Raw genomic sequence first — 26,075 nt, forward strand, 5'->3', positions numbered from 1 at the left:
TTCGACCCAAAGCACCGCCGATGTCCAGATCCTCCTTTCGCTGGGGACTGCAGAGCGATGAACGGCCCCGTGAGGGGCTCCAGGGGTGGCAAGGGGAGAGAAGTGTGAGGTTTGTGAGCAGGAAGGAGGTGACTGTGCCACGCTGTGGCTTTGCTGCTGGCGCAGAGATACACGGCCGAGTCCCCCGGCTCTGCGCGCTGGATCGTCAGAGTGGAGTCCGTCCCCTCCGGCCTCTGAACGGAGAACCGGTCCGTAGGTATCCCTGATGTGTCCAAGTCTTGCTTGTTTTGGAAGGAAATCAAAAACTCCAGGCCCCGTCCCGGCGTCTGTCGGTACCAGTAAAGGTAAACATGACCGGAAATTGGATCACACTTAAGAACGACCTCCTGGCCCCTCCCCGTGACCCTGTGTCTGGGCGACTGGGAGACTCCAGCTCCTGTGTGACCTGTGAAGACAGAAGCTGGGAAGAGAATGAGGAAAACAATTGTAATCGTCCTCATCCTCTCTCTGTCTCTCTGTCTGTCTGTCTGTCTGTCAAGCAAACTGCTCAGTGTTCTGAGGACTCGCCTGCCCCCAGGAGACAGAGAGTCACACAGCAGAGGAGCCTGGTGCCCATGGCAGGGTCAGGACAGAAATGGGAGGTTCACCAGGTCGGGGTCCCTGTGAGCGTGAGCAGAGGGGGAGGGACGTCCCTTCACCCTCCCAAGGCAGTTCCCACAGTGACATCACTGCCTCTATCGGTCCCCTCGACCTCAGGGACACATGATTTCTATGGTAGCGAACGCAGATGACTAATGAAAATATTTGTAAACATCTTCCACAAAGTCAATGCCTGGGCTGTCGCTCTCGACTACGGTGCTGTCGGGACGCAGAGGTCTCCACGCGCTTCCACGCGCATCTCTCACGCGCCCATCGCTCCTCTGTGTGCCGGCTTCTCACCGAGACGTGCGGACAGCACCTGCACCACGGACACCGGAGGGGGAGTCACCGTCTCGCCTGCACGTCAGGGTCTCCTGTGAGCATCCTCGTTCCTGTTCCCACCCGCTCCGTTCTCCCTGTCACATGTGCCCCACGTTCTCCGTGTCTTGGGCAGGGGCGGGCGTTGGGCGTTGACCTGGCTCTGCCCTAGAAGCACTGACGTACTCAGAGACACGAGAGATAGAATGACGCCCTGAAGGTCTGAGATGGAAGCGTCTGCTCCTCCTGCAGGTCAAGACCACCTGCCGTCTCTGTGTTCATTCACCTCCACGCAGTATTATGTGCCCACAGCTCATAGCAAAGGCTCCTGTCCTTCTACGTCACCATGCGTTAAAAAACAGGTTTCCTTTAGCTGCTTTATGGAAGAAGACTCAACTTCTTCGACCTTTAAGACACTAGTGGGTGACGTATTCAATGCGACTGTGCTTCTGGGAACCTATGAAGCTGTGTGAAAGGAAATTTAATTCTCCCTTTCATGGCTGTCGGACCGTCTGACTGTTTATAGCCCTGAATGTCCATTTACTTTTATGAATTGGTCAAGCGTAGTTACAAAAGTCCTTTCCGTCCTGGGAAGGGCGGAGCGGGTTCAGGAAGCCTGCATGGTGGGGAGCGAGGACGTGGGGTCGGGGTGGAGGGCGTTCTGCAGCTGTTTGCTGCTGGCCCAGGAAGCTCTGCTGAGTCCCCATAACTGGGGAGTCATTCAAAGGTACGGGAGTGAATGCTCGGCCGTCTCGTTTTAACACTGTCAGCAGCGTCTGCTTTACGACTTCACTGCTCTCACTCAAGTGTTATTGCTCGTCCCATTCCTGCAACTGGGAGTCCTAGAGTCAGGTGACTCCACCCCTGAGGCCCGAAGGGGAAGGAGACAGAGCTGGGGACAGTCCTGCCGTCTGCCTGAGAGATGATCACAGCCTAAGCCAAGCGGATCCCGGGACGAAGCACCCTCCCTCCGTCCTGGGGTGTCTTGCTTCCAAGATACACGGGACGACGGCGTGTACAGTCCGGAGCCCGCGGCAGGGTGTCTGTCGGCGCCCACAGTTTTGGGAGGCGGGTGGACATCAGCTACCGATTCGGTGACGTCATATGCCATGCATTCTCATTTTTCTAATTTAAAGACAGTTTTAATAGTTTTCTCTTACAGTTCGAGGTCTGTTCTATTTTAGTTACTTCTTCTTTTTAATTCCTAAAGTTATTTATTTACCACTTTTTCCTTCATCAGTCCTGCTTACACTATGTGTATTTTATTAGTTTCCAAGACATTTGCCATGAACATATTTTGCTTTATGTTTGATCTCTGCTTGTTCTTTATGTCTGTGTTTTTATTTCTTTTACATTCTCATTTGGGTGAGCAGGATTTGTCATTTTTTCCTTACAATGTATTGTTTCAATGTGATGTATCCTTGCTAACTTGTTGCCTATTGACCTATTGCTGGTGAAGGCACTCATTAAAATCGTCCTCCACAAGGGCACATTTGTCAGCTTCTCATTTTCATATTGTCCTTTTTGTTCCCGAAGCAATATTTTTTATACGTACCTGTCGATGCCCAGCGCAGAGGAACTAGTCTTTGATGTCTCTGGGACGGGACGGGAAGTGACCTAGAGGAAGGATTAGCAGCATGGCTGTGGTCGAGAAGATGGGGTGAGCCGGGCCAGCTGGGGCCAGGGCGGTGGGGAGAGGGAAGACCCAGCAGGGCCTCGTGGGATGACTGCCCTGGATGGAGAGGAAAGGCAGGTGGGACCAGAGAGCAGCGCCAGCCCGGGCTCAGGGAAGAACTTAGACAGACGGCAAGCAGGTGCCCAGGGAGGGACGAGTGCGTCTGGACGCATCTGATTGCCCAGTGAGTTTCCATCTTGCAGGCGCCACACTCAGGCTGCATTTTGTCTAAATGCAATTATGAAATAATTTGAAAGAAGGGGTGCACCAGAAAAGAAGTGAGCGAAAATGAGTAAATTTTAGAAAAACGGCTTCTACCAGCCGTGAAGACCTTTTGACTGTCCTCCTCCCAAAGCATCGGTCTCCAGATACACTGGTCCCTGGTGTGACTCCGGCGTCGTGTGTGGCTTCAAGCACCTTAACCAGAACTTCCCAGAAGCACCTCACTCTCTTAAACGTTGAGATGCTTCCTAAAGAGGGATTGTTTTAATTGGCAGACACTTTAAATGCCCTTTTACAAGATGCCTGAGCAAAGCCAATTTATAGAGGTAGAAACCCTATCGCTGGTTGTCAGCGGTGGATGAGCCATTCATCGCAAAGTGGCACGAAGGGACCTTCCGGGGGATGAAAATGTCCCACGTCCTCATGTGGCAGGTGTTACAAGCATTTCCATGGACATACGTCTCAAAAATCACTGACCCGTTCATTTAAAGTGTGTCATGTTTATCGTATATAGTTCATATGTCAATAAAGACGATGCCAAAACGCCTGAGGAGGGACGTACGCTACAGGCTCGTTCCTCTCGTATAATGAATCATCAGGCATAAGTATCTGCATTGCTGCGACTTCTAAAGTCCCCAGCTACAGCGTTTCTAGGCAAAGTGACTCCATTCTACCTTTGCGTGGCGATCATGGTGGTGAAAATCTTCAGAGATTAACTAAGGGCGTAGAGACACCCAGATACCTGCTCCGTCCTGTTTCAACCTCATCGCGTTATGTTCGCGACCCTGGAAGGTGGCAGAAGTTTGACTCCTGTGCTCAGCAGACAGGGCCGTGACGTGTGCACTCACCTAGCTGAACATCGTCTGGGTGCTCCTGAGGGTGCTTTCGGGGGACAGCGACACAGAAATCGGCAGACTTCAAAACGCAGACCTTCACCCTCGCAAAGGCGAGAACACACCTATTTTCATTTTCTATTTTCTGGGATACGATGCCCCGTACCAATGTGAGAAGAGAATTGGTTTGAACAGGAGAAACGAAGGAAGGAATGAAGTCACCCGTGTTCCTTTCCCCTGAACGTTGTGTCATGTGCAGAAAAACGGCCCCTTTTCCTGCAAATACCCCATTCCCTCTGCTCTGCCGCTGGGGAAGCTCCTCTGGGAATGTCCCTACACATGTGACCTCCATGAGAGACCCCGCGTGGCTGAAAATTGTGTCTCTCTCTATTGTCACAATAAAGGATCAGGGCATATTCGTGGCTTAAAGTCAGATGTTCCTTTGTGGTGTCAGGGGAAAGGCTGTGACAATCACAGGTGATGCATGATCCTTGAAGGCCTGTTTGTCTGGACCTGGAAAACGGAAGCTCGACGTGGGGACAGGGCACGCGGTGAGGGGGATGACCGCAGGTGTTGAGGAACAGCCTTGAGTTTGATTTCTTGCTCTGCCAGTTATGAAATATGACACCTCAGACATATCTATTGGTAAAATAATACGTATGTTGCATGATTTCTGTGAGCATGAAAACATACCACATCTGTAAGGGGCAGAGTGTCCGGGAAAGGCAGTCGCTTTCCTCAGGCCTGAGCCTGTCCGGCTGGCAGCTGCCACCCCTGCAGTCACTTCCTGAGCCGGGGCAGGAGCTTTGTGCACAGAATGTCAGTGACTCTGCAGGGCTGTGTCAAGGCTGCTGGCGCAGAGATACAGGGCCGAGTCCGCCAGCTCCAGGGAGCTCATGTTCAGCTCGTAGCGAGAGTCCCTGAGCTGCTTCACTGAGAACCGGTCTGGAAGGTTCCCTTTTTCTCTCTCTTCTCCCTTGTAATACTGCCCGAGGAACTGGGGGCCCTGGCCCAGGGCCTGCTGGTACCAGTACACGTAGAGGTGCCCAGAGACAGGGGAACACCTCAGCGTTGCTGTCTGTCCTTCTGCTTTGACCACGTGTCTTGGGGTCTGCGTGACTCCAGAATCCACTGGGCCTGTGAGGGAAGGAGACAGGAAGAAGCTGAGGGCCGAGGACGGGGAGCCTCCGGCTGCAGCCATCACCGGCACGCTCGTACTTCAGGGGCGGCAAACACGTGTCAGAGGCTTTCCCAGTGCATGGCTCACCTGCCCCCAGGAAACAAAGGGCCACGCAGCAGAGGAGCCTGGAGCCCATGGTGGTGGCATCAGGAGCCCAAGACATCTAGCTGCAGGGCGGGGTCTCCAGGCCGAGTGGTTTCAAGCTCTGTACCTCCTGGTCCCCTGACAGGAACATTCGCCTATGATGTCACTGCTCTGATGTCACTGCCCGTGCAAGCTGCCTCCCCATCCACTGTACCCCTGACAGGACCCAGGGTCAGATGCTCCATTTGCCACTCCTTGTCCTGCACAGCCCTCTGCAAGGGTGGCTGTGGGGTGAGCACTGTCCCCACATGCCCACACATACCTGATGCCCCTCTGCCTGTCCCCGCCTGGCCCCAATGACCCAGGCCCTGCCGCCCCAACCCCACTCCCTCCACTTCCCCCGCAGGCTCAGGGAGGCCCCGCTCCACATCCTGAGTCGTGAGGGGTCCCTGTGGCTCCCCACTTCCCAGGGCCCATTCAGGGAACTCAAACCACCTCCGGATGCAGGCACGTAGCCAAGAGTCCCTTCCGCTGTCCTCACCTGGGTCACTCCCTCCCTCCCTCCCAGGGGAGCCTGCAGCACTGTGGATCCACAGCCTCCTGGATTCACATTTCCTGTTAAGAACAGAAATTTCCCCCAAACCCCACCCCTGCGGCCCCACACCCTGCGCCCTCCATCCTGTTGCTCTCCTAGTCTGGCCGATTTAGGGTGGATCTTTAACCCACCCTCGGTCTTCGAGGCAAAAGATCGCACGGACATTTCGGTTCAGCAGACATCATTGGTGCTGCACCGTTGCGGTTAGTGAGTTAAGATAGAAGAGACCAGCTCAGAATAACACGGGCATGAAAACAAACGGCCTCGCTTTATATTTTCTGGGCACTGAAAACTTTGGGAGAGGGAGAAAAGTGATCATGTTATAAATAACAGTTTTCAGAACAACTGTCTCCTAACCCTCTTTGAAACCATTGTTAATCATTTACTTCTCTCCTAGACGTCTCCAAAACCTGTTATTCTCCCTAAATCACATAAAACTCATCTCTGTGAGTCCATCTTCTAGACTCCACACTTAGCCAACAATTTTGTCTCCAAATGAACTCTCCCTCCCGGGGAAACCGAGGGCGCCAGCCACGAAATGACAGCCTCGACCTCTGTCCTTGAGGCACAGAGCACCAGGCGGGGAGGGACATTTTGGAGTGAACGTGCTGATGTAGCATCGTCCCCTAGTGAGATCTCGGTGTCCTCCGTGGTCCCGGGAGAGCCCGAGGCTGCCCTTCCCAGTGCCCTAAGCCACTGTCCCTTCCCACTGCAAGTCCTGAGGTTCTCACAGGCCTGTCTGGCTGGCAGCTGCCACCCCTGCGGTCACTTCCTGAGCCGGGGTAGGGAGCTTTGTGCACAGAATGTCAGTGACTCTGCAGGGCTGTGTCAAGGCTGCTGGCGCAGAGGTACAGGGCCGAGTCCGCCAGCTCCAGGGAGCTCATGTTCAGCTCGGAGCGAGAGTCGCTGGGCTGCTGCACTGAGAACCGGTCTGGAAGGTTCCCTTTTTCTCTCTCTTTCCGGTCGTAATACTCCACGAGGAGCTGGGGGCCCTGGCCCGGGGCCTGCTGGTACCAGGACACGGACCGGTGCCCAGAGACAGGGGAACACCTCAGCATCGCTGTCTGCCCTCTCGCTTTGACCACGTGTCTTGGGGTCTGCGTGACTCCAGAATCCACTGGGCCTGTGAGGGAGGAGACAGGGGCTGGAGAAAGGGCACGGGAGGGGACCTGAGGGAGCCTTGGATTCGGCCACTGTCAGGCTGAGAACGGAGATGTCTCACCTGGACCAAAGACATACCTGCTCCCAGGAGACAGAGGGCCACACAGCAGAGGAGCCTGGGGCCCATGGCGGGGTGGGGGCGTCGGGGTGGGGGTGGGGCTGCAGGACGGGGCAGGCCTGTCCCTGCTCAGAGCTCTGGTCCTCTGAGAGCTGATGCTCTGGGCGTCGGTCTCTGCTGAGAGGATCAGCGGTGACGTCCCTGCTCTCGTGTCGTTGTCTCTGTGGGTTCCCACGAGCCTCACCTCCCTCGCCAGGTCCCCGGCTCAGGGGACTCAGGTACCCTTCCGTCCTGCAGAGCCCCCTATGTGGAGTGGCGTGTGGGGCGCTGGTTTCCGGCAGCGTGCCCGTCCCCACAGCCCCGTGCTTCTCCCTCCAGACACTGGTTCTCCTCTGGTCGTTGCTCCTGGGGCGTGGGGTGTGCAGGCCGCCCCCTCCCGGCTCTGCACCCTCCTCTTTCCCTTGTCAGCCAGAGCCTCCCCGACCACCGCACAGCTGAAGTTCACGGCCCCCGGCTCGGACAGCACCTGCAAATTAGTGTCTGTGCTATGAGGCCTTGTAGCCGATGCCAGCACCAAACAAGGCTGTTCCTTAGCCCTCCTGGTCCCAGGCCCCTAGCTCTGTCCCCTTGCTCTGCCCCAGAGGCTTTTGGAGCTCGGCAGTTCCACAGCGCCCCCGTGTGGCCTATTTGGGCGGTAACCAAGATTTTGCCTTTTCCAGGGAGCAAGTTCAAGAATCCTGGGACGTGCTTCAAGTAGGAGCTATTTCGCCATTTGCCAATTGTACTTTTGTTTTTCTTTCTGTTTGTTTGTTTGTTTGTTTCTTAAAGAGAAAACAATGCACAAGAAACGGCCCGAACTGATCTGTGATTTCTCATTATAAGAGAAAAGAACATGGTGGTCATGGAGGAAATATTTTGCCTTGAGAAAATTCCAATGAGGAGGATGGTACAAACCTTACCTAGGGGACGTGGAGTTGCTGAGAAAGAACTCGGCAGAGGTCACACAGGGATGCGTGGCTTTCCTGCCCAAGTTGGGCTCCATAGGATTTCTGGAAAACTGCTTATTAACTGAAGTAGCTTTCTCTTCGGAGACCCCCAGACGGCTTTCTCGAGGCAGAGGAGACAGGTCTCTTTGCAAGGTGCCCTCGAATCAGCTTACTCCCAAATTAAAAAAAAATACTCGCTGTTCCCATATGGCTGGAGTACGTGCTTCCTTCTCTCCCACCCTCTTTTAGAAACCTTCCTTTTGCCTCTGGTCATGGATAATTACGTCACGTCCATCTCCCCATATACGAGCATACGGGTGTAGATGATTAAATTTCTCTAAGTTTTTCCTGTGATGCCCAAGTAGGAAATAAAGTGTCCCAACCACTACACTGAGCCTGCTAGGAGGGAGAGGCCAGTCTGGATGAATATAAGATAAAAAAATAAATAGCGGGACCTGGGAAAACAGAAGTTGATGAGGATTCGATTCCAGAGCCAGGGGACCGGCAGTAAGACCCCCAGGAGCTGGTGCCGGCCGCAGAGAGAAGCCTGAGCCCAGGCAGGCGAGGATGGCCGTCAGCCTGTCGCCGCAAACGTGGAGGGCCGTGCACCCAGCCCAGGGCGAGGGGCTCAGTCTCGCTCGCTGAGAACGCCGAGCGGGGCGATGAGACTGAACGCCGTGTCTTTCTGATACTTGTGCAATGCAGGCTCCCGACTTGGTCCGTAAACCCAGCATCATCTGACTAATGGACCCGCCTCAGTCCCTGTACGGTACATGGCAAAATGGTGTGTTTTCTAAGAACATTCAAAGGTCGGTTTCTTTTCCTTCTTTATTGTTACTTTTTCCTTCTATGATCGGGATCTCAGTGGCTGGTGCACCGGGGCGGCCGCGGGTTCTGTCGGAGACGGACAGGTGAGCTGAGACGGGGGCAGGAAGCACACCGCTGAGCAACGGCAGGAAACACTGAAGACCTGACCCTGGAGAACCCGCGGCAAACGCTTCCTTCTGGTTCCTGCGCTCGCCTGCGCCCAGGGACAGGAGCCCACGGAGCAGAGACGCCCCGGACCCACGGCAGGCCGGGGGCGGGGGGCGGGGGGTCCCCCGGCTCTACGCATTGCAGTGCTGGCCCCGTGTGACGAGCCGTAGCTGCAGAGAGGCCCTCGGGGGGGCAGCTTCAGGACAGCTTGACCGGCTGGGAAGCCCTGACCCCTAGGCGGGATCCCCACCTCCCCCCATCCTAACGGCCAGGTCAGAGCCACAGTCGAGGCCTGGCCTCTGCGACTCATAGTTCTGATAAAGGGACCAAAGGGAAAAACAATGACCAGACCAGACGAGGACACCATGGTCCTCAGTGGTGGGAACTGACAAAGCCACACGGCGGGGGAACGAGGCATCTTGAAAAAGGCCAGGGTGTATTTGGAGCCGGGACCGGGGCTGAGCGCCAGGGTCGACCCTGGGTGGAGAGAGAAGCCAAGGAAGGGCACGTGCTGGAAGGCGGCTCGGTGGGACTGCTGAGCCCAGAGCGCAAAGTGCCTCGTGGGAAAGTTCCCAGGGCTCACGCCGACAGGAAGATGTTAGAAGAACTTAAACTTGAACGTTTCTGTCCTACATCAACTGCGGGCACAGCCTTGTTCAAGGCGAAGCCAGGCCACAGGCCGCGGTGTCTCTGCAGGGAACTCACTTACTTAGCACCGCGAAACCCAGGGAGTCACAGGCCGTGTTCCGCCCCAGGTCTCTGGCTGGGCTCCCACGGGAAAGGCTGGTGAGCCTCAGCTGCCCCACCGCTTCCTGACTGGAGCCCCGAGGTTTCTGCACAGGGACAGGGGGACTCTGCAGGGCTGTGTCTTTGCTGCTGGCGCAGAGATACACGGCGGAGTCTTCCGGCACCAGGGCGTCCAGGTGAAGGTTTAAGTGGGAGCTGTCCGGGCATTCAGGTGAGAAGCGGATGGGAACGGACACGTTTTCACTTATTTTCTTAAAGTTGTAGACAAACATGAGCTCTGGTGGCTTCTGGGCACTCTGTCTGTACCAGTACATAGCATTATGTCCCAGACGTTGTTCACATTTCAACGACTTCTTACTGCTCATTCCCATGGTCAGGTGTGTGGGTGTCTGAGTGATTCCAGTGTCCGTGGAGACTGCCGGGGCAAAGGGACAGAACTCAGACAGAGCTCAGGAGGACGGGTGTTGCTGCAGCCACAGGGGACGGGCTTGGAGTCCAAGGTCAGCCCGTTTGAGGCCAAGACTCACCTGCTCCCAGGAGACAGAGGGCCGCACAGCAGAGCAGCGCGCAGGCCATGGTGGAGTCGGGGCCGAGGGGCCGTCAGCTGACTAGGAGGTCCTGGCAGGGGGGCTGGGCTCTGGTCTCCTCGGACCTGGTTGGTGGTTTCGCCTCTGATGTCACTGTCCCTGACGGTGTCCCCAGCCCTAGGGGACGAATCTTCCTCCCCCGTTCACGCCTTATATAGATGCTCGTGGAAGGTGGATGGGAAGGACGGGGGAGGGCGATTCCCCTGACAGCTGCTCTTTTGCCATAAGCTGCCCCCCTCCCCGATACACAGATTCTCTCTCTCCCCCTCCCTTCCCGCACTGTCCTGGGCAGCAGACCGTTTCCTCCGCGGGATCTCCTTTCCCCCTGCTCGCTCGGGCAGGGCATCACTCACACCTGTCTCCCTCCGCGTGTCAGCTCCACGGAGCCCTCTGTCCAGCTGCACAGGGGGAGGAAGACTGGACGGGTCGGTGCCCGTCATTTCAATGCACACCTGTGATGCCGGCCCGGAGCCAGACACGGGGAGGGGTGTTAGGGGCCCATACAGGGGAAAACCCGCCTTCGCCCCTGTGCTGAGGACACGGGGCCTGGTGGAGCTTGGCGCAAACGGGCTACTAAAGATGTCAGCAAGGCATTGGGGCAAGACACAGGATACGCAACTGGCGGATGATTTTAGTTTCCCATCCTTAAGACGTCCACAGCTGATGCTGTCAACTGACATGAGGACGCAGCCCCAGGGCCCCAGCTCCTCTTGTCCCCACATCCCTGCAGTCAGTCCCAACCCCCTCCCCTCACCCCAGCTCAGAGTTTTCCATGGGGCCACAGCGCCTCCTCGTGGCCAAAGTTCGCAGGCCTCTCACCAGCCCAGGGCGCAATGGCCACCCAGACCCAGCCCTGACTCCACAGACAGGGAGCTGCGGTGATGGGCATGAAAACCCAGGGCAGAGCGAACGAGACAGAAGCCACCGCAACGACAGAAGCGGCTGGTGACAATGCCACTCGGCCACACACTGAGGACAATCCACGTTCACCCAGGGGAGATTGGCTCTGCCTGGATTCTCGGTCACCAGCAGACACCGCCCTATGAACAAGCTCGAAACGGCCCGTTCACCCCCAGAATCCCTCTCTAGTGGGGTCACTAAACACAGTCCCGGATAAGCACCGGGGAACAAAACGCATCGTGTGATGCTGAAGACACATATTCAGAATTTCAGCGATTAAATCGCTACGGGCATGTGACAGTGCAGTTCCTCATGTATCACAGGCCAGGGACGCAACAGAATGACCCCCAAAGCCCCGTCCACACCTGCAACGTGAGAAACCCAACCAGGCCCCTCTGCTCGGCAGCTGTGCCCCAGTTTGGGACGAGCTGGGACGACAGGCCCTGAGCCATTTCCAATCACTATGTAAACTACCTACTTATCCTTTCTGTCCAACTATGTTATTGGAATATCACCTATTTGCCGAAAATGTACTATTAGGCCTGTTTTGAGTTTTCATTCTAGACAATTTCAAAATATGAACACACACAAAAGTGAAGTGATGTGTAATTGCTAAATGATTTTTACCATTTATTATCATGTTAGATATTTATCACCAAAGTGGAATCACAAAAATCTGGGTCAATTTGCGTTGGGGTCGAGAGGGTAGTTACCCATGCTTCAGGTCAAAAGCTGGTAATGAAATTTCTTTTAACCCAGGGGCGTGCTGGGCCAGGAGGAAAATGCTAGCATGTTTCTAATGTAATACATGTCACCAGATTTTTAATGTGGCCCGTGAAACAAAAGACATAACGGTATCTGGGCTGGAATTTGAGCAAAGGGGATCAGATATTCTCTCCTGCACCGATTGCACGTAGGAGGGGCCTCCAACCCACGGCCGGTGGAGATATTTCATTCCTAGACAAGAACCTAAAATTAACCCTCGTGGAAAGGCTAGCACTGTTCCTATTAAAATTATTATGACGGACACACGCGACAGCAGGAAGTCACTCTGGCTGCCCCTCTGTATGAAACAGCGAACGTCTGAAGAGATAAAATTCATCGCACTGTTTGTCTTGCAACAAGTAAGCAAAATTCCAAGGATTACAAACAGCAAGAGAATTGAAACCGAAACCTGGAACGATGAGTGAGAACGAGAGGCTCGGGCGTCCTGAGAACGACAGACACAATGAGCATTTCCCGAAGCAGGGGGTGAGCGGGGAGTTTAGCGTGTGCGTGAGGCAGGTCCCTGGAGCAGGAGAATCATCCAAGGGCAGCGTGAACCGCAAGGAGGGTGACTGACGGAGCGGGATGGAGACGCGTGAGAAATTCAGATAAACAGGGTCTGCAGAAAAGAGTAACAGCAAAGGGTGCTCGACGATCAATAGAAGAGACAGAACCGATTCCAAGATGGCTGGGATTTGGGATGTAGGGCACGGAAAGGAGCCCCAAGGACGTGTGCAAGGAGATCCCCTTTTCTCCTTGGCCCGTTTCTAATGTGAGCGCCCAGGGTGGGGTTCAAGAAGGCCGAGCAGAGGACAGAGAGCTGAGCGGAGTCTGCACTCACGCCCCGGTGACCACGGTGACCACGGTGACCACGCTGCGATCCCCTCTGAGCCCCCAGTCACCACGCACTGGAAACAGTGACACCTGCCGGGGCTCCCTGAGAGGGGGGCAAAGCGGGAACAAAGCCAGGCAAACCCCGCCGTCTGCAGGGCACACGCTGCCTCGACTGCAGCTCCCCTCAACCCACCCCCAGCCCGGTCTCTGTTTTCCTATGGCCATGAACGTTCAGGCTTCTCCAAACATCTATTAAACAGGGAACTCACGGACCATCCCAGTGTCCTCTGGGGCTTAGAAATTTTACCTTCTCCCCTGCTTTTGCTCATCAAACATTTTTAGCGAATAGTGCATTTTGAATAATATCGTTATGTCTAATATGCACCAGTACTTCCAGCCTTTACATTCTGCTAATCAAATGGATACAAACTTACGTCCCACTGTGTCTTGCTTCACATTTTCCGGGTCACCAGGAAACTTAACTGTCTCCTCATCTGTTTACTGGTCTTAGATGTTTCTTCTGTTAAAATAGATCGCCATCCTCTGCTTATTTTTTCTTGGGTCTACGAGATTCGCGGTCAATGGAATTGCTTGGCGTTTCCTGGGAAAGATTGTTCAGAAGGGCTTACGTTCACTGCTTCACTACGATCTTCTGGCCTCTGACAGAACTTTCTCGTTTGTGGAGACGTCGTGTCGTCTGAAGTCTTTCTCACGTGCTCCCTCCGACTTCTCTGACCTTTGGCACCTGGCTCGAGAGCCGGCGGAGCCAACGTCCTCTCTACGAAGGTCCCTGTCCCTAGATACACAGGGTGCACAGTCTCCTCTGTACCTAGTCTGACCCTATTTGTGCATCCGTCGAAACACCGTATGCAGCACATCGTCGGATTCTTCCATGAGGGACGTCTCTGCCGGGCTGCCTCGTGACTCTGTTTATCTCGAGGGCCGAGGATGGTGACAAGATGGTGCCGAATGGACCTGGAGAGCCCAGTGTCAAGGGTCATTATAGAAAAGACACAGTGTTTTCTAGAAGTGCTTTGAGATCTACCTGGAGGATCATGTGTAGATTTATCGAAAGCATATGATTAACATACCAGAGTCAGGAAAAAGCCAGGTGTTCTAATTTTCATCCCTGGACGTTTTCCATGTCACGTGGCCACGTTATCGGCTCAGCTCATTCATATTTTGCTATTGTCCAACGCCGCAGCTTCCCCACACTTCACACACAGACACCCTCGTCTCTCTCTCCTCCCCACCCCACCACACACACAGATGTCTCAGTCAGGGGAGCTGAGGTTTCCCTCCCCCCATGCCTCCCCCCACAGGGCTCCCCGGGTGCGGGGTGGGTGGGGAGGAGGGGGCTGGTGCAGAGGTTCTTGACTGGGGCTCTGATCTCAGGCCAGCGCTGTGTCATCTGCACCACAGAAGTACAGGCCGCTGTCTGCAGGCTGAGCGCTCGCCACCGTCAGGTTGGAGTATTTTAGGTCTAGAGGACTGATGGGAAACTTGTCCTCCGTGAAACCTTGTTCGTATTTGGCGCTGAAGCCCTGGTTAGAAGTCGCCAGCAGTGTGAGGCCCTGTTGCGGGAACTGACGATACCAATACACAGACCTGGCCTGAAAGTCCACTGCATGGCACTGGATGAGCACAGAGGCTCCGCTCCTGCAGATGGCCCTGCTGGGCTGTTGAGTGACGAGCGCACCAAGCCCGGGGCCTGCTGAAACAGAGGGCAGGGAGGTGAGGGCCCCGCGGGCCCCGTCACACATGACCACAGACACACAGCTCACAGCCTCGGCCCCTCTCCTTTCTCCCAGCTCCCAGTCCTGGCTGCTCTGTGCCTCTTCCTGTCGGACTCCCTAGGACCAGATGCCCCCACCTCCTCTGGCTCGGGACATCTCCCCTCACCGTTCCCTCCACAGGGCATGGGTGTCCCCTCTCATTGCGACCGGCACAAAACAGTCCACACTCTCTGGCCACCACTTCACTCGTGACAACCCGCGTGCACACTCGCCCAGGACACTCAGACTATAAGCTCATACTGGGCCCCAGAAGCAGAAGCAGCAGCAGCATCTCCAGGTCGTGGCCTCACACCACAGGGCTCTCAAGGGAGGTATGACCTGCTCTTCACTCTGCCTGTCTCCACCCTGGGAGGATGGGTGGAGGTTTACATTACCCCGACGATGCTCTCCTCTGCCCCCTGCTGGTGTCCTGTGCCAATGACACAGGATCCATCAATCTCCCTCCCTGGGAAAAGAACCACACATTACTGAAAGGGGCCCTGGAAATGATCTTGCACTTAATACTGAGTTAATTTTCTCTGAAGTAGATTAGTAAGAAAGGTGAGATGAAGACTTGATGCATGAAATATGTTCGTACTATAGCGACATAGATTGTTAGCATAGTCAATGTAATTAGTACGCACTAAATTTAACTGTGTGCACGACACTGACCTGTTTAAAGCGCATCATCGTGTGTGCTCCTGTGGCTGTATTTTTTCATAGTTGGGGTGGACCGCATTAGAATGTGGCCACCTCCCTCTACATCTGAACATTTTCTGCAAAGTATAGGTTTATGGCATTCACGGTATTGGCGTGGCTGAAGCCATTGGAATAGGAGAAAATCTTCCTACTCATTTTGGGGGCCTCCAGCCATTAGGCGTATGTACCTGTGGTGTTTCGATACTGTATCAGCTTCACTAAGGAGGAGTCACATTTTCCAGGACCCCCTTCCTCGTGTCGTCCCTGACGAGAGTAACCTCGGGATGGACATTGGCAAATGTCACAGCTGTCGTCATGCTGTGAAGTCATCCGTGGCCCAAAGTAGCGAGGAACAGGGTCAGGAGTCCCAGCGTTTCGTGTTATTGAAAGACGGCGCCCGGATCGGCCTCACTCCCCAGAATTCTCACGCCTGTGAGCCCCTCCCCTGGCGTCTGGGCTGCCAGAATGTGGTACAAGTGACGATGTACGATTTTCCAAACTGGGTCCCAAGGGGTCTCATGGATCCCACCTGGGCCTCTCGAATGCCTGCTCTCAGGAAACACTTAGGAATATTTCAACTTTTTCTAGTTACACCCAAGATAACCAAAAACAAAGTGAGCCTGTCTGTCTCTTCCTGTCGTCCCTTTAAGCTTCGTCGTCTCATTGAACAGATTTCCTCGCCCCATCTCTCACCTCTGGAGTCCGGCTTACACCCAGAAGAAAAGAGCTCTAGGTGCCAAAAAGCTCAGGACATGGTGGACCCGGAGGTGTCTGTGACCACGGTCTGGACAGGACCGTGAATGTAAAGCATCTTAGATCCAGAGAACTCCCGACGTTCTTTGTTGTCTGTTTTGTTTTAAATCAGAGAACGTCAGCTCCGAGGAGCACATTCGCGTGTTCTCCATCCGTGCAGAGGCCAGTGTCTCTCTCCCATCCCAGTGTCTCAGCACGTTGGTCTTCGTGTGAGTGAAGCTGCCACAGAAGACACAAGAGAAGAGAGCCCGAGCTCACCCAGCATTCGGGAGGGGATCCCGATGCAACGAGGGAGCCAGGGCTTGCAGCTCGTGGTCGGGACGGACGCCACTTTCCAGAAATGGCTCGTCCCAGGGGACACAAGGCCACGCAGGAGAACGGACTGCGGCTCTTAAACGCTTTCAAGAATATTGGAAAATCCATTCAATCCCGCGCTTTTAGTTGTATGTAGTGGGAGGGTTCACCTGAATACTATAGACTGTGATTTATTTCTAGAAATAGAATTACACGATCAACTCGAAACTTATATACAAATGCAGTTCCAAGACTTAATCAATCACACCCGCCTTCTAATTTCAGATAAGTTTCAGGACCAGACAGGGAAGAACTATGCAGAGAACATAAAGTTCTCTTGCAAAACAATGCTGACCACACGTCTGCTGGCAAGTTGTGCAAATATTTCCCTCCGTGGAGCCGGACTCTCTCTAGTACGTGCCAGAGTGTCTTGTGGCTACTTCTGTGCAGATCCACGGAAGACCCACCAGAACGAGAGGCTCCATCTGCTCGGTGACCTCGCTCCCTTCTTCCTCCAGATTTTCTCCTATTGCCGTATTCTGGGTGGGGGTTGATCGCTTTATTCCTGATATGATCTCAACAGCCTCCCCACATCGTCCCCTACGCCTGTATCACGGTCAGTGCGTGTCCCCCTGGTGCCACCCTACTCATCCACTGAGCTTCGTCCCACGTGCTGCCTTCTCTCTGAAGCCCTTCCCGATGTCACCAGACAGAACTGGCCGTGTTACTCCCACTGCCACCTCTGACTAAAGCACACATCATGTGATATTGGATTATAGTGTTTGTCTCCTACACATTTCTCTCCCCAGTGGGCTTTTATTATATTTCTGAAGGAAGAAATATTTTCTGTTCAGTTTTGTTTCCCAGTGTTTGAAAACCAGAAAAAAAAATAAGCTGGATTGTTAAATCAACCACTCTCGTCCTGAACTTGATAGACAGATAGGATAGATAGATAGAGGATAGATGATAGATAAAAGATAGATAGATTGATAGATAGATTGACAGATAGATAGATGACAGATGAGAGATAGCTGATCCGTGACAGATGTAAGGATAGAGATCTATGTCACTTTTCACACTAGCCTAGTGTGTTGCTGACGTGTTGTGCGGTTTCCACGCACCCCTTGAGGGCCCCAGCTGCCTGGGGGGCGGGCGCAGGTCGGAGGAAGCAGGAAGGCCGGGTACTGAGGACAGGAAAGCTCTGCCACCTGGCGGGGAAGCAGGGCTTGGGACACATTTATGTGCAGAGAGGAGGTGGCTGTGCCTCACTGTGTCTACACTGCTGGCGCAGAGATGCAGAGCTGACTGGTTGTGTCGGGCCGATGTCACCGTGAGGGGAAAGGATGCCTTCTTCTCCCGCGAGGGTGTGTAGCCGTCAGCGAGGTCCCCTTTCTGAAAGTCTCCTTGAACTGGCGAGTAGTAGATGAGTCTCAGGCCCTGCCCCGGGTCCTGTCGGTACCAGTACATGGCGTCATGGTGAAAATCCTGTTCACATTTCAGGGTCGCTTCTTGTCCTTCCTCTACGAACAGGTATTTTGGGGTCTGAGTGACTCGACCACCCACGGTGCCTACAGAAGGAAGAGGAAGGCTCTGGGAATACAGCCCAACACGGGGCCTGACACTGCCGTCCGAGGGGAAAGGCTTCCATCTGGAGCCTGTCACCTTCGGGCACAATTTATCCCTGAACCCAAGACTCACCTGCTCCCAGGAGACAGAGGGCCACACAGCAGAGCACCTGGTTGCCCATAGTGGGTTGGGGGTCTCCTCGCAGCTCCCAGCACCTCCTGGGAGGATCTGGGGCTCCCCTGGCTCTGTGTGTGGAATTGGAGGCCAGAACGGGGAGCGAGAAGGGATCCCGAAGATGTTGCAGACGGGCTCCGTGATGCAGCAGAGGGGGAGACAGAGGCGAACCCGAGTCACTCGGCCCCGCTTTGCTCCCCTCTCTGCCTCCCATGGGGCCTAGTGGGCCGGCGGCACCACCTCTCCAGGCCAGAGCCTCACTCCGATTGGCCCGCTGGCTTCTACCGTCCTCCTCATGGTGCCCTTGACCCCTGGAGGGCGCTGAGACACTCCTGTCACAGAAGGGGGCGTTTGTTTGAATCCCAGCCCTGCCACAGGTGCGGCTCCTCCGAGCCCCATCCCGCACTCAGGCCGAGGCCCCGCTGCCCCCGCACGTGTCCCCGGCTGGTCGACTCCTCCGTGGTTGTCACCGTCTGAGGCGCTGCCCCGTCCTTCTCCAGGGCCCGACCTCAATGCCACTGGCGTTGTCTTTGGGCGTCTTTTCGTTTGTTCTTCATTCCTCAGATGAGTTTGTCTCGCTCCTTCATTACTTTTCTGAGTTCGCTCAGTGTTTTTTTGATTTCATTTCTCCCCGTTTTTGTTATTTCTGTTCGTAATATTTGACCTTATGGTTCCGGTTGTTTCCCTCCGTGCTCGCTTGAGCGGATTTCATTCTGTTCAGGGCGCAGACTTAGGTTTTCTTCTGACTCAGGGTTGTTTTTAGGGAAGGGAGGGCGCGAGGTGGGTTTTTCTCTTTTCAAGGGTTTTTCTGTTCTCAAGTTCATTTTCATCATGTCGGGGTGTTTTACGATACACCCGGCTCAATGGCATTTTCTTTTTTTTTGTATCGTTCAGCGAAGTCTGGACACTGGAGTCGGCTGGTGTGTTTTCCCGGTCGGTGTCGTGAGTCGTCTTCTTTCGTGATTCCCAGGCCTGTAACTTTCCCCTTTCCCGTCTTTCGTCCTTCACTGCCCAGTGGCCAGAGCACGTTCTTCCTTCTGTCGTGTCTTTCTCCCTCCAAGCTCTGTATTCAGAAGACCTTCATTTTAAATCCCGGCCAGGCCTTTAAATGGGGGCACATTTGGACCCCCCTTCCTCCCCTCCCCGCTGAGATCTGACTCAGAGGTCTCTTCTCCTGGGGTCTCTCCAGCTCCCCCTCAGGCCCCTCTTCTGTCCTCCGAGTGGTTCTTCTGCACCCATCCCCTCCTCCTTGGCAGGTGACGAGGGACCTGAGCACAGGAGACATTCTCAGAAAACCTGAAGGCAGCAAACACAGCAGGTCGTCATGGTTTGCGCCCAGTCTGGTGTGGACGAACTTCGTCGGAGCATATGTACTGGAAGTGACTTTGCATTCTGCCTTTTGATTTTCTGAAAGTGTTTCATCTCGGCCATTGAAGAGGAACACTGTTGTGTAGGGGCTCACGTTGGTCGAATGATGAGAATAAAAAATGTTTGCTGATGTCACAGAAAGCTGGGGTGACGTGTTTTTATGAGCAGTGTTTGCGCCAGATTCGTCTCCTGAATTCCAGACAGATTCATCGAACTCTATTTTCACCATCTCTGGGACATCGCACAGCAGGGGTTTTTAATCCCGGCATCCGTCCATACCTGCTCAGGCACTAGGCACCAAACCAGGATTATTCCAAAAGAATAAGAGGCAGCACAGCATGGAATAGAAAGCATAACCTTTTAAAGCCACCCAGGCCTGGGTTTATATTCTGTCCGTCTGTCTCTCTCCCTCTCTCTCTCTGAGTTTGAGGGAAAAAAATGAACACTTGGAACCATATTTTCTTATGTTGAAAATGAAATGATATTTTTCTCGCTTGATTGTCTTGCTCTTTAAATAAAATTCTATATTTAAAGAATGCAATAGAGAACTTGAAGTACAGTATAAAGTACAGGAAAAAGAAATATCAGTCAATAGATACGTAACCTTTCTCGGTGACAGGGTCTTAGTTCGTGAGCACGGGCTGGGATGTCCCGTGCTGTTTGTACGGTCTCCCCTATTTCCGTCCTCACCCCACTAAATGCCTCCTAGCTGATCTGTTCACTGAGCAGACACCGTGTCCCCAGCTGTCTCCGGGGCGGGCCCGGGGGACGTTTGTGCACTGGGAGGATGTGACTCTGCACTGGTGTGGACAAGGAGCTGGCACAGAAGTACACGGCAGAGTCTCCCGGCTCCGCCTGCTGGATCTTAAAGACATTCGGCCCGTCTTCGGGAAATTTGGCAGAAAAGCGTTCCTTCGGCATTCCTGACTCGTCTATGATTTGTTCTTTCTGGAGTGAAATCATGAATTTCAGCTCTTCCCCCGGGAGCTGCCGATACCAGTAAACATAGGGGTGGCCTTCCTCTGGGCTGCAGCTCAGTGTTGCCTCCTGTCCGCTCCCCGTGACCAGGTGTCTTGGGTCCTGGGTGACGCTGGCACTCGTGGGACCTCAGAGGAGAGGAGACGGGCGTGAGACAGACTGGTAGCGGTCGAGGAAGTCTGTGGCTTACAACGAGGCGACCCGAGGCCGGCTCAAGTAGCTTTGAAGTCTCCTGCGCTCATTTAAAAATTCTCACACATATTGCTTTTTATTCCACAGGGCCGTTATTTGTTTTACAGAAATGCCAATACCTTTGAGCAAATCTTTGGGCAACGTGGAGGCCCAGGGCCTGTTCGAGACATAGCTAAGGAGCCACAGACAAAGCCCAGTGATGCTGATCCACCAGCCGACAACTCACCTGTCCCCAGGAGCCAGATGATCCCCCAGCAGACGAGTCTGGTGCCCATGGCAGAGCTGGGCGTGCGGGGACCCTGTGAGCAGGGCAAGGACGGGCGCTTCCTGCTTAGCCCAGGGGGCCGAGCTCACAGCTGCCTCCTGGGGGGGCGGGCCTTCCTGTGGGGCACAGTGGGTGAGGCCCCTGGTTATGGAAAGAGGGAAAGAGGAGCTTATTCTAGTTATAAGGATATCCATGTGCATAGCTCGAATGTGCTCCAGTTTCAAAACGACGGGAACTCAATATCTCTGCTGAATAATCTCTTGGTTGACCACTTGGTCATTCTTGACATCTTGGTGTGGCCTTCATCCATTTAATATCCCTCACCTTTATGACAGGTAAATGTTAAGATTCTGTTCATGTTATAGCTCAAGAATCGAGTCTTTTTCAACTCGGCCTCTTTCCCGAGGAGTCCTCAAGAGCCCCAGTATTGGCAAGAATCCCGCTAAGTCAGCTAGCCAGACTCCTCACCCTCAGTATCTGAGTACCCTGGTCTGTGGGCATCCCTCGCCCCCAGCAGCCTGCAGGGTCTCCCTGGCGTGCCTTCGGCAAGGATCTTCCCAGCTCAGATGAGCCAGAATCCCTCCTCGCCTGGCTGTTTCCTCCGACTAGTTCTCCAACCCCCCGAGCCCTGTCTCTCCCCATCGATGGCTAGAAATTCCCGTTTCCATTTGTATTCGGAGCTGAGCCCAGTCTAATGCCCCTATTGCAAAACCCCATTGCTGTACATGTCCCTGAATAAAGTCTGCCTTATCGTTTTCACAAATGTCTGAATACAATTTCCTTGAACTGAATATAATAAACAATGACTTTTAACAGAGATGCTATGCACAGTTTGTGTCATGACCTGAAATGGCTGCATAGATTATTGTCCAAACTGGGACCCTTTAATATGTGAAAAGGGGTGCTATTAATAATAATTACGCCAGGACAACAGGCCTGAACCAGGTGTGCCAGGCATGGTTTACCAAAGCCTTTGATGGCCTTACACCCTGGGCTCTCTGATGCTGTCCTTGACTGCCATCTGGTGGCTGCGGGAGACATTGCGGGAAGGATGTACCATTTTCTTGGACACAGCCACATTTTAAGTGAGTGGCTGCAGTGTTGAAGCATAGGGGAATGATCTCTAATGTCTCGTCCAACCCCAATCTCCCTGGATCTGTGTTATCGGCACGGACACCGGTGCTCACTCATTTCCAGGTGGTCGTAGCGAATCTTCCACAGCGATCCCTGGGGGCCACTCGTGTATTCCTATTTAACTGCTGCCCTTGTGGGACGGTCAGTCTTATGCGGGGGGCGCATGTGTGGGAACAGGACTCTGATGAACCTGTGGCACGCACCATTTTGCTGTTTCAGAAAGAACTCGCCTATCGGGGTACACTGATGGGGGAAGAGTTTGCGGGGGAGTTGTGTTGGAGGCAAAATTGTTAGGAATTTCTTAGTGTTTTGGTAACGTAATATCAACCTCACATATCTGGTCTCCGTCCCTGAAATTTTTTGGAAGTGGGGGAGAGGGAGCTGTATTTCTAAAGTTGGACACCATTGAGCGCCTGATTCTGCATTATTTTGTAGGAATTTCAGAAACCCTGAAGCATGCCCATCGCGATCGTGGAAGGGACAGTGCACAGTCTCGCTCTCTCCTGCTAGTGGCTGGAGACGCGAGAGAAACCTGATTCTTTCTTCTGAGTCAGGAAGACAAGTTGGGGGGTCTTTTCAAAGGTCTCCTGGAGTTTGGGGAGGACAGAAGCCAGCGGGTTTGCACCTTGGAGGGAACTGGCTGGGCCTCACTGTGGCACAGAGAGAGAGCCAAGTCCCCCAGCTCTGCGGGCTGGGTCTCCAGGGCAGAACGGGTTCCATTAGGTTTGGGGGCTGAGAATCGCGCCTCGGGCATCCCCCACTCAGCCGCAGGGTTCTGGCATCGCAACGAAATCAGAAACTCCATTCTCTGGCTTCGATCCTGTCGGTACCAGCAAACAAATATGGGACCAGACATTGAATCGCATCCCAGAGTCACCCTCTGTCCCGTCATGTAGTCACGTGTTGCGGAATGTCTCTCTCTTTTAAAGCTGAAGAATTAACCGTTGTATTTATACATCATGCTACACTGAAGGTTTCGCGACGAGGGTGGATCTCACGCTAAGTGTTCTCACCCCCAGTAAATGAAATTCTATTTCTGCTCCCTACTCTCTCCGAACTCCCGGAGCATCCGACGCCATGAACTCGTGTTTGTTTTCCATCAGGTGAGATTTTAATTCTCTCCTTTCCTAAACGTGTCTTCACATTTTTAGTGACCTCCATGCCCCACAGAGAACAGGGGATCCTCTGCCGCTCTGCTCATCAACTGTGAACCACGTCCCTGTCCACCGCCTCCTCCCGCATCACGTCTCCGAAGCCGTCCAGGGTCCCGTCGCATCTAAGCCTGGAACGAGATGAGTCTGCGCTGTTCGTTTCTTCAAAAGGATGCGGAGAATGCACGTGATCTAAACAAGCTGTAATCTACCCCCTGGTTGAATTCTGTGGTCATATCTCTCAAGATGCAGGAATTTTTGAGACCGTATCATGAAACCATTAAATGTGAGAAGAGGTCCCCAGAGAAACGCAGCCCGAACATCTCATTTTACAGAAGAACAAATTTCAATCCAGGCAGGTGACTAAATCTCGAGAGTCAAGCCTTAATCGGTTACGGGTAAAGGGGTGTGGATGTTCGGTCAGCCAAAGAGAGAGGAAAATCAGACCTTTGATGTTTTTTGGTGGCTGGTCCAGGTGACAGATTTTAGCATCTTTGACTTTGACTTGAAATTACCACAGCTGGATCTTGGGGAGTACATCTTAGCCTTTTAATGAATGAGTTCGAAGTGTGCAACGTTGTCGATGGCTGTACGTGGTGATGTAATGCACTATGTTTTAGTAGGAATATATCTACATGGTCCTCAAAATTAAATAAGGACACATTCTCATCCTCTGAATCAGGCGTCTCATAGCTAGTAGATGCCAAATCCTTCTCACATTGTTGAACGCTATTCATTCATGCATCTGTTTATTCAATTGGTCATCATAAAAATTTGAATCTCGTAAAAGTCATAAAATACGTATTGGGTTGTAGAAGTTCTAATAGATTCCAGACATTTCTCTTGTTTCAAATAAGCCATGATACTTGATATTTTTTATTAATATTAAAATTGTAGAGCGAACCCTGGTAATTTTAACTTATCTTTCAAAGTACCACATCTCACTTTTGATATAAGTCCTATCTGGGCCATTTCAATGGTTCACAGATTGATATCGGGCGAAATAGTTCAGTATGCTGGGAAAGCATGCATGCTCCAGGCAGTACACTTGTCTTCAAATCTGACGCAAGTTTTTAGCAGATCTCATTTTCCCTACTCGATAATGAACTGTGAGACGGCTTCAACACATCTGTAGGGCAGGTTCCCTCCTCAGGGCAGGGATTCATGGGAGCGGGGTTACCTCCTGCCTGGACTTGCCTTTAATATGTTGCTAAGTCTCCAACTTAGACCAAACACTAAAAAAAATAAATAAATACAATGAAAAAATTCCTGTTTTCTGCTGAAGAAAACAGTGGGTGATTAAAGTAATCCTGGGAAAATACCACAAACGGAATGGTGGCTAAGTAGGTAACGTCTTTTCCACTCTTGGCATAACTGTCAGTGGCTCGTGTAGGTTTGGGCCCAGCCTCTGTCTGCAGAGGAGATGACGGCCATAAAGCCACTTCCTGCCCTTGCTGCAGGAGGGGAGGGAGGCCTGGGGAAGGCGCGGGGTCTGGGGAGCAGAGGTTTCTGAGCAGAGAGGAGGCAGCGCTCCAGCTCTGTGTCTCTGCTGCTGGCACAGAGATACGTGGCCGAGTCCCCCAGGCCTGGCGAGCGGACGTCAAGAGAACAGTGGGACGTGTTGGTCCGGCTGGGCTGGAAGTTGTCGGAGGCGTCTGTCTCATTATTAAACTGCGTCTCATAGTAGTGGAACAGCAGCTTGGGGGCTTGGCTCAGCTTCTGTTGGTACCAGTACATGGCGTCGTGATTCAGGTCCTGAAAACAATTCAGGGTCACGGGTTTTCCCACCCTGGTGACCTGGTCTTTTGGGTTCTGGGTGACCATGGCACCCATGGGACCTGCAGAGAGAGATGGAAAATTAGAAACAGAGTCAAGAAGGACACTGATGTCGCTGCCAGAAAAGACAGGAGCAGGACATGATACTTTGAGTCAAAGTTGTCCTTTCTGACCAGGGCGCACCTGCTCCCAAGAGACAAAAGACCAGGTAGTGAGGAAGCCTGGGACCCATGGCAGGGCCAGAACGGAACGAGGCGTCTGTCTGTACCAGGCTCTGATCTCTGGGTTGAGCGGTGGGGGCTCTGAGAGTCCCTGGTCCCTGATTGGTCAATCTGCCTGTGGTGACAGTGCTGCTCTTGAGGTCACCAAGTCAAGGGTCCCTTCTTGCAATATGACCCACAGCTTCCTACTGGGCAGGGAGCCCGGGCGAGGCTGAGCCGGTACGAAGCAGGTGTGGGCTCCCTCATTTGCTGCTCTTCCTGTAAAAAAACTGAGTCCACTTTTCAGGGGGTTTCACGTAAAGTCTCTGAAGATTTTGGCTGTCGGTGACCCCGTAACGCCTCCTTGTGGCCAAGCAGAGAAGTCTCTAGCAGCAGCCTTCCCACACTGCCTGCATCTGTGCCACGGGGTGAGACTCTGCGGGCTCAGCTGTGTGTCTAGTCTCCAGTTCTGCTCCCTCTGCGTCCACACCCCTCAGATGGGTCCGACCTGGCGCACTCACGAGTCTCACTAAAAACAGCACAGCTCCGTTGCGGCCACTGTGGGGGACCCCAAAATGTTCGAGATTGACTGACACACAGCTACAGACAGCACTAACCCATGATTTTACACTAAAAATATCGGAACTGATGGAGGAAGAAATATTACCTTTAATCTGTATTCACTGGCCTGGCTGTTCCACGCAAAAGTGAGATTTTAAAAAGTGTATGGAAATGGGTTTATGTCAGACAAATGTAACTTAAACTTACCAGCACTGTGACCACTGTTATCACTGTGTGACCTGCAAACTGGTCGTAAACGCATTTTTAGTCACTATTTTCATTTCCATCGGGAGACTTGTCCATTTCATGATAAGGAAAAATATGATGATGCAGCCACAGTCAGAGTCACACTTCCCAGCAGATCAGAGCAGCCAGGGCGACAAGAAGCTCCCTGCGTGTCCCCCGGGACAGCACGCACGCCCTGCAGAGACGGACAAGCCAGGTTCCGTCCCGCGTCACGACCCCAGAAATCCCCCCGATCACACACATCCCCACCCACGATTTCTGGAAACGCTCTTCAAAAGTTAATTCTGGTTCTTCGTCCCTTCTCGTCCTCGGGGCAGGAGGAACGGGGAGCGACTCTGTTCCGGGCAGCCCCGGGCGGAGGGCGGAGGGGAGAGGAGGCTGTGC

General features: G+C 53.4%; 1 protein-coding gene and 3 gene segments (V, D, J or C); all 4 read right to left on the reverse strand.

The window, feature by feature from the left end:
- Positions 1-4,472: 4,472 nt before the first annotated feature.
- Positions 4,473-5,052, reverse strand: LOC120614177 (T cell receptor beta variable 9-like). The segment is given in 2 exon segments: positions 4,473-4,824; positions 4,955-5,052. Coding segments are annotated over 2 exon segments (393 nt in total).
- A 1,223-nt stretch (positions 5,053-6,275) lies between these two features.
- LOC120614178 (T cell receptor beta variable 5-1-like) lies at positions 6,276-6,841 on the reverse strand. The segment is given in 2 exon segments: positions 6,276-6,669; positions 6,786-6,841. Coding segments are annotated over 2 exon segments (366 nt in total).
- Positions 6,842-9,427: 2,586 nt separating this feature from the next.
- On the reverse strand, positions 9,428-10,171 carry LOC120614176 (T cell receptor beta variable 4-2-like). The segment is given in 2 exon segments: positions 9,428-9,888; positions 10,001-10,171. Coding segments are annotated over 2 exon segments (510 nt in total).
- A 3,823-nt stretch (positions 10,172-13,994) lies between these two features.
- Positions 13,995-24,746, reverse strand: LOC120614175 (uncharacterized; the record flags this gene model as incomplete). The annotated part of the gene is made up of 5 exons (XM_039876976.1): positions 13,995-14,270; positions 17,350-17,648; positions 17,779-18,152; positions 20,585-20,764; positions 24,476-24,746. Coding segments are annotated over 5 exons (1,352 nt in total), but the record flags the coding sequence as incomplete, so codon positions are not given.
- Positions 24,747-26,075: the final 1,329 nt, after the last annotated feature.

This window comes from Pteropus medius, unplaced genomic scaffold, assembly GCF_902729225.1.
Source record: "Pteropus medius unplaced genomic scaffold, Ma_sr-lr_union100, whole genome shotgun sequence".
In the NCBI taxonomy this organism is placed as follows: domain Eukaryota; kingdom Metazoa; phylum Chordata; class Mammalia; order Chiroptera; family Pteropodidae; genus Pteropus; species Pteropus medius.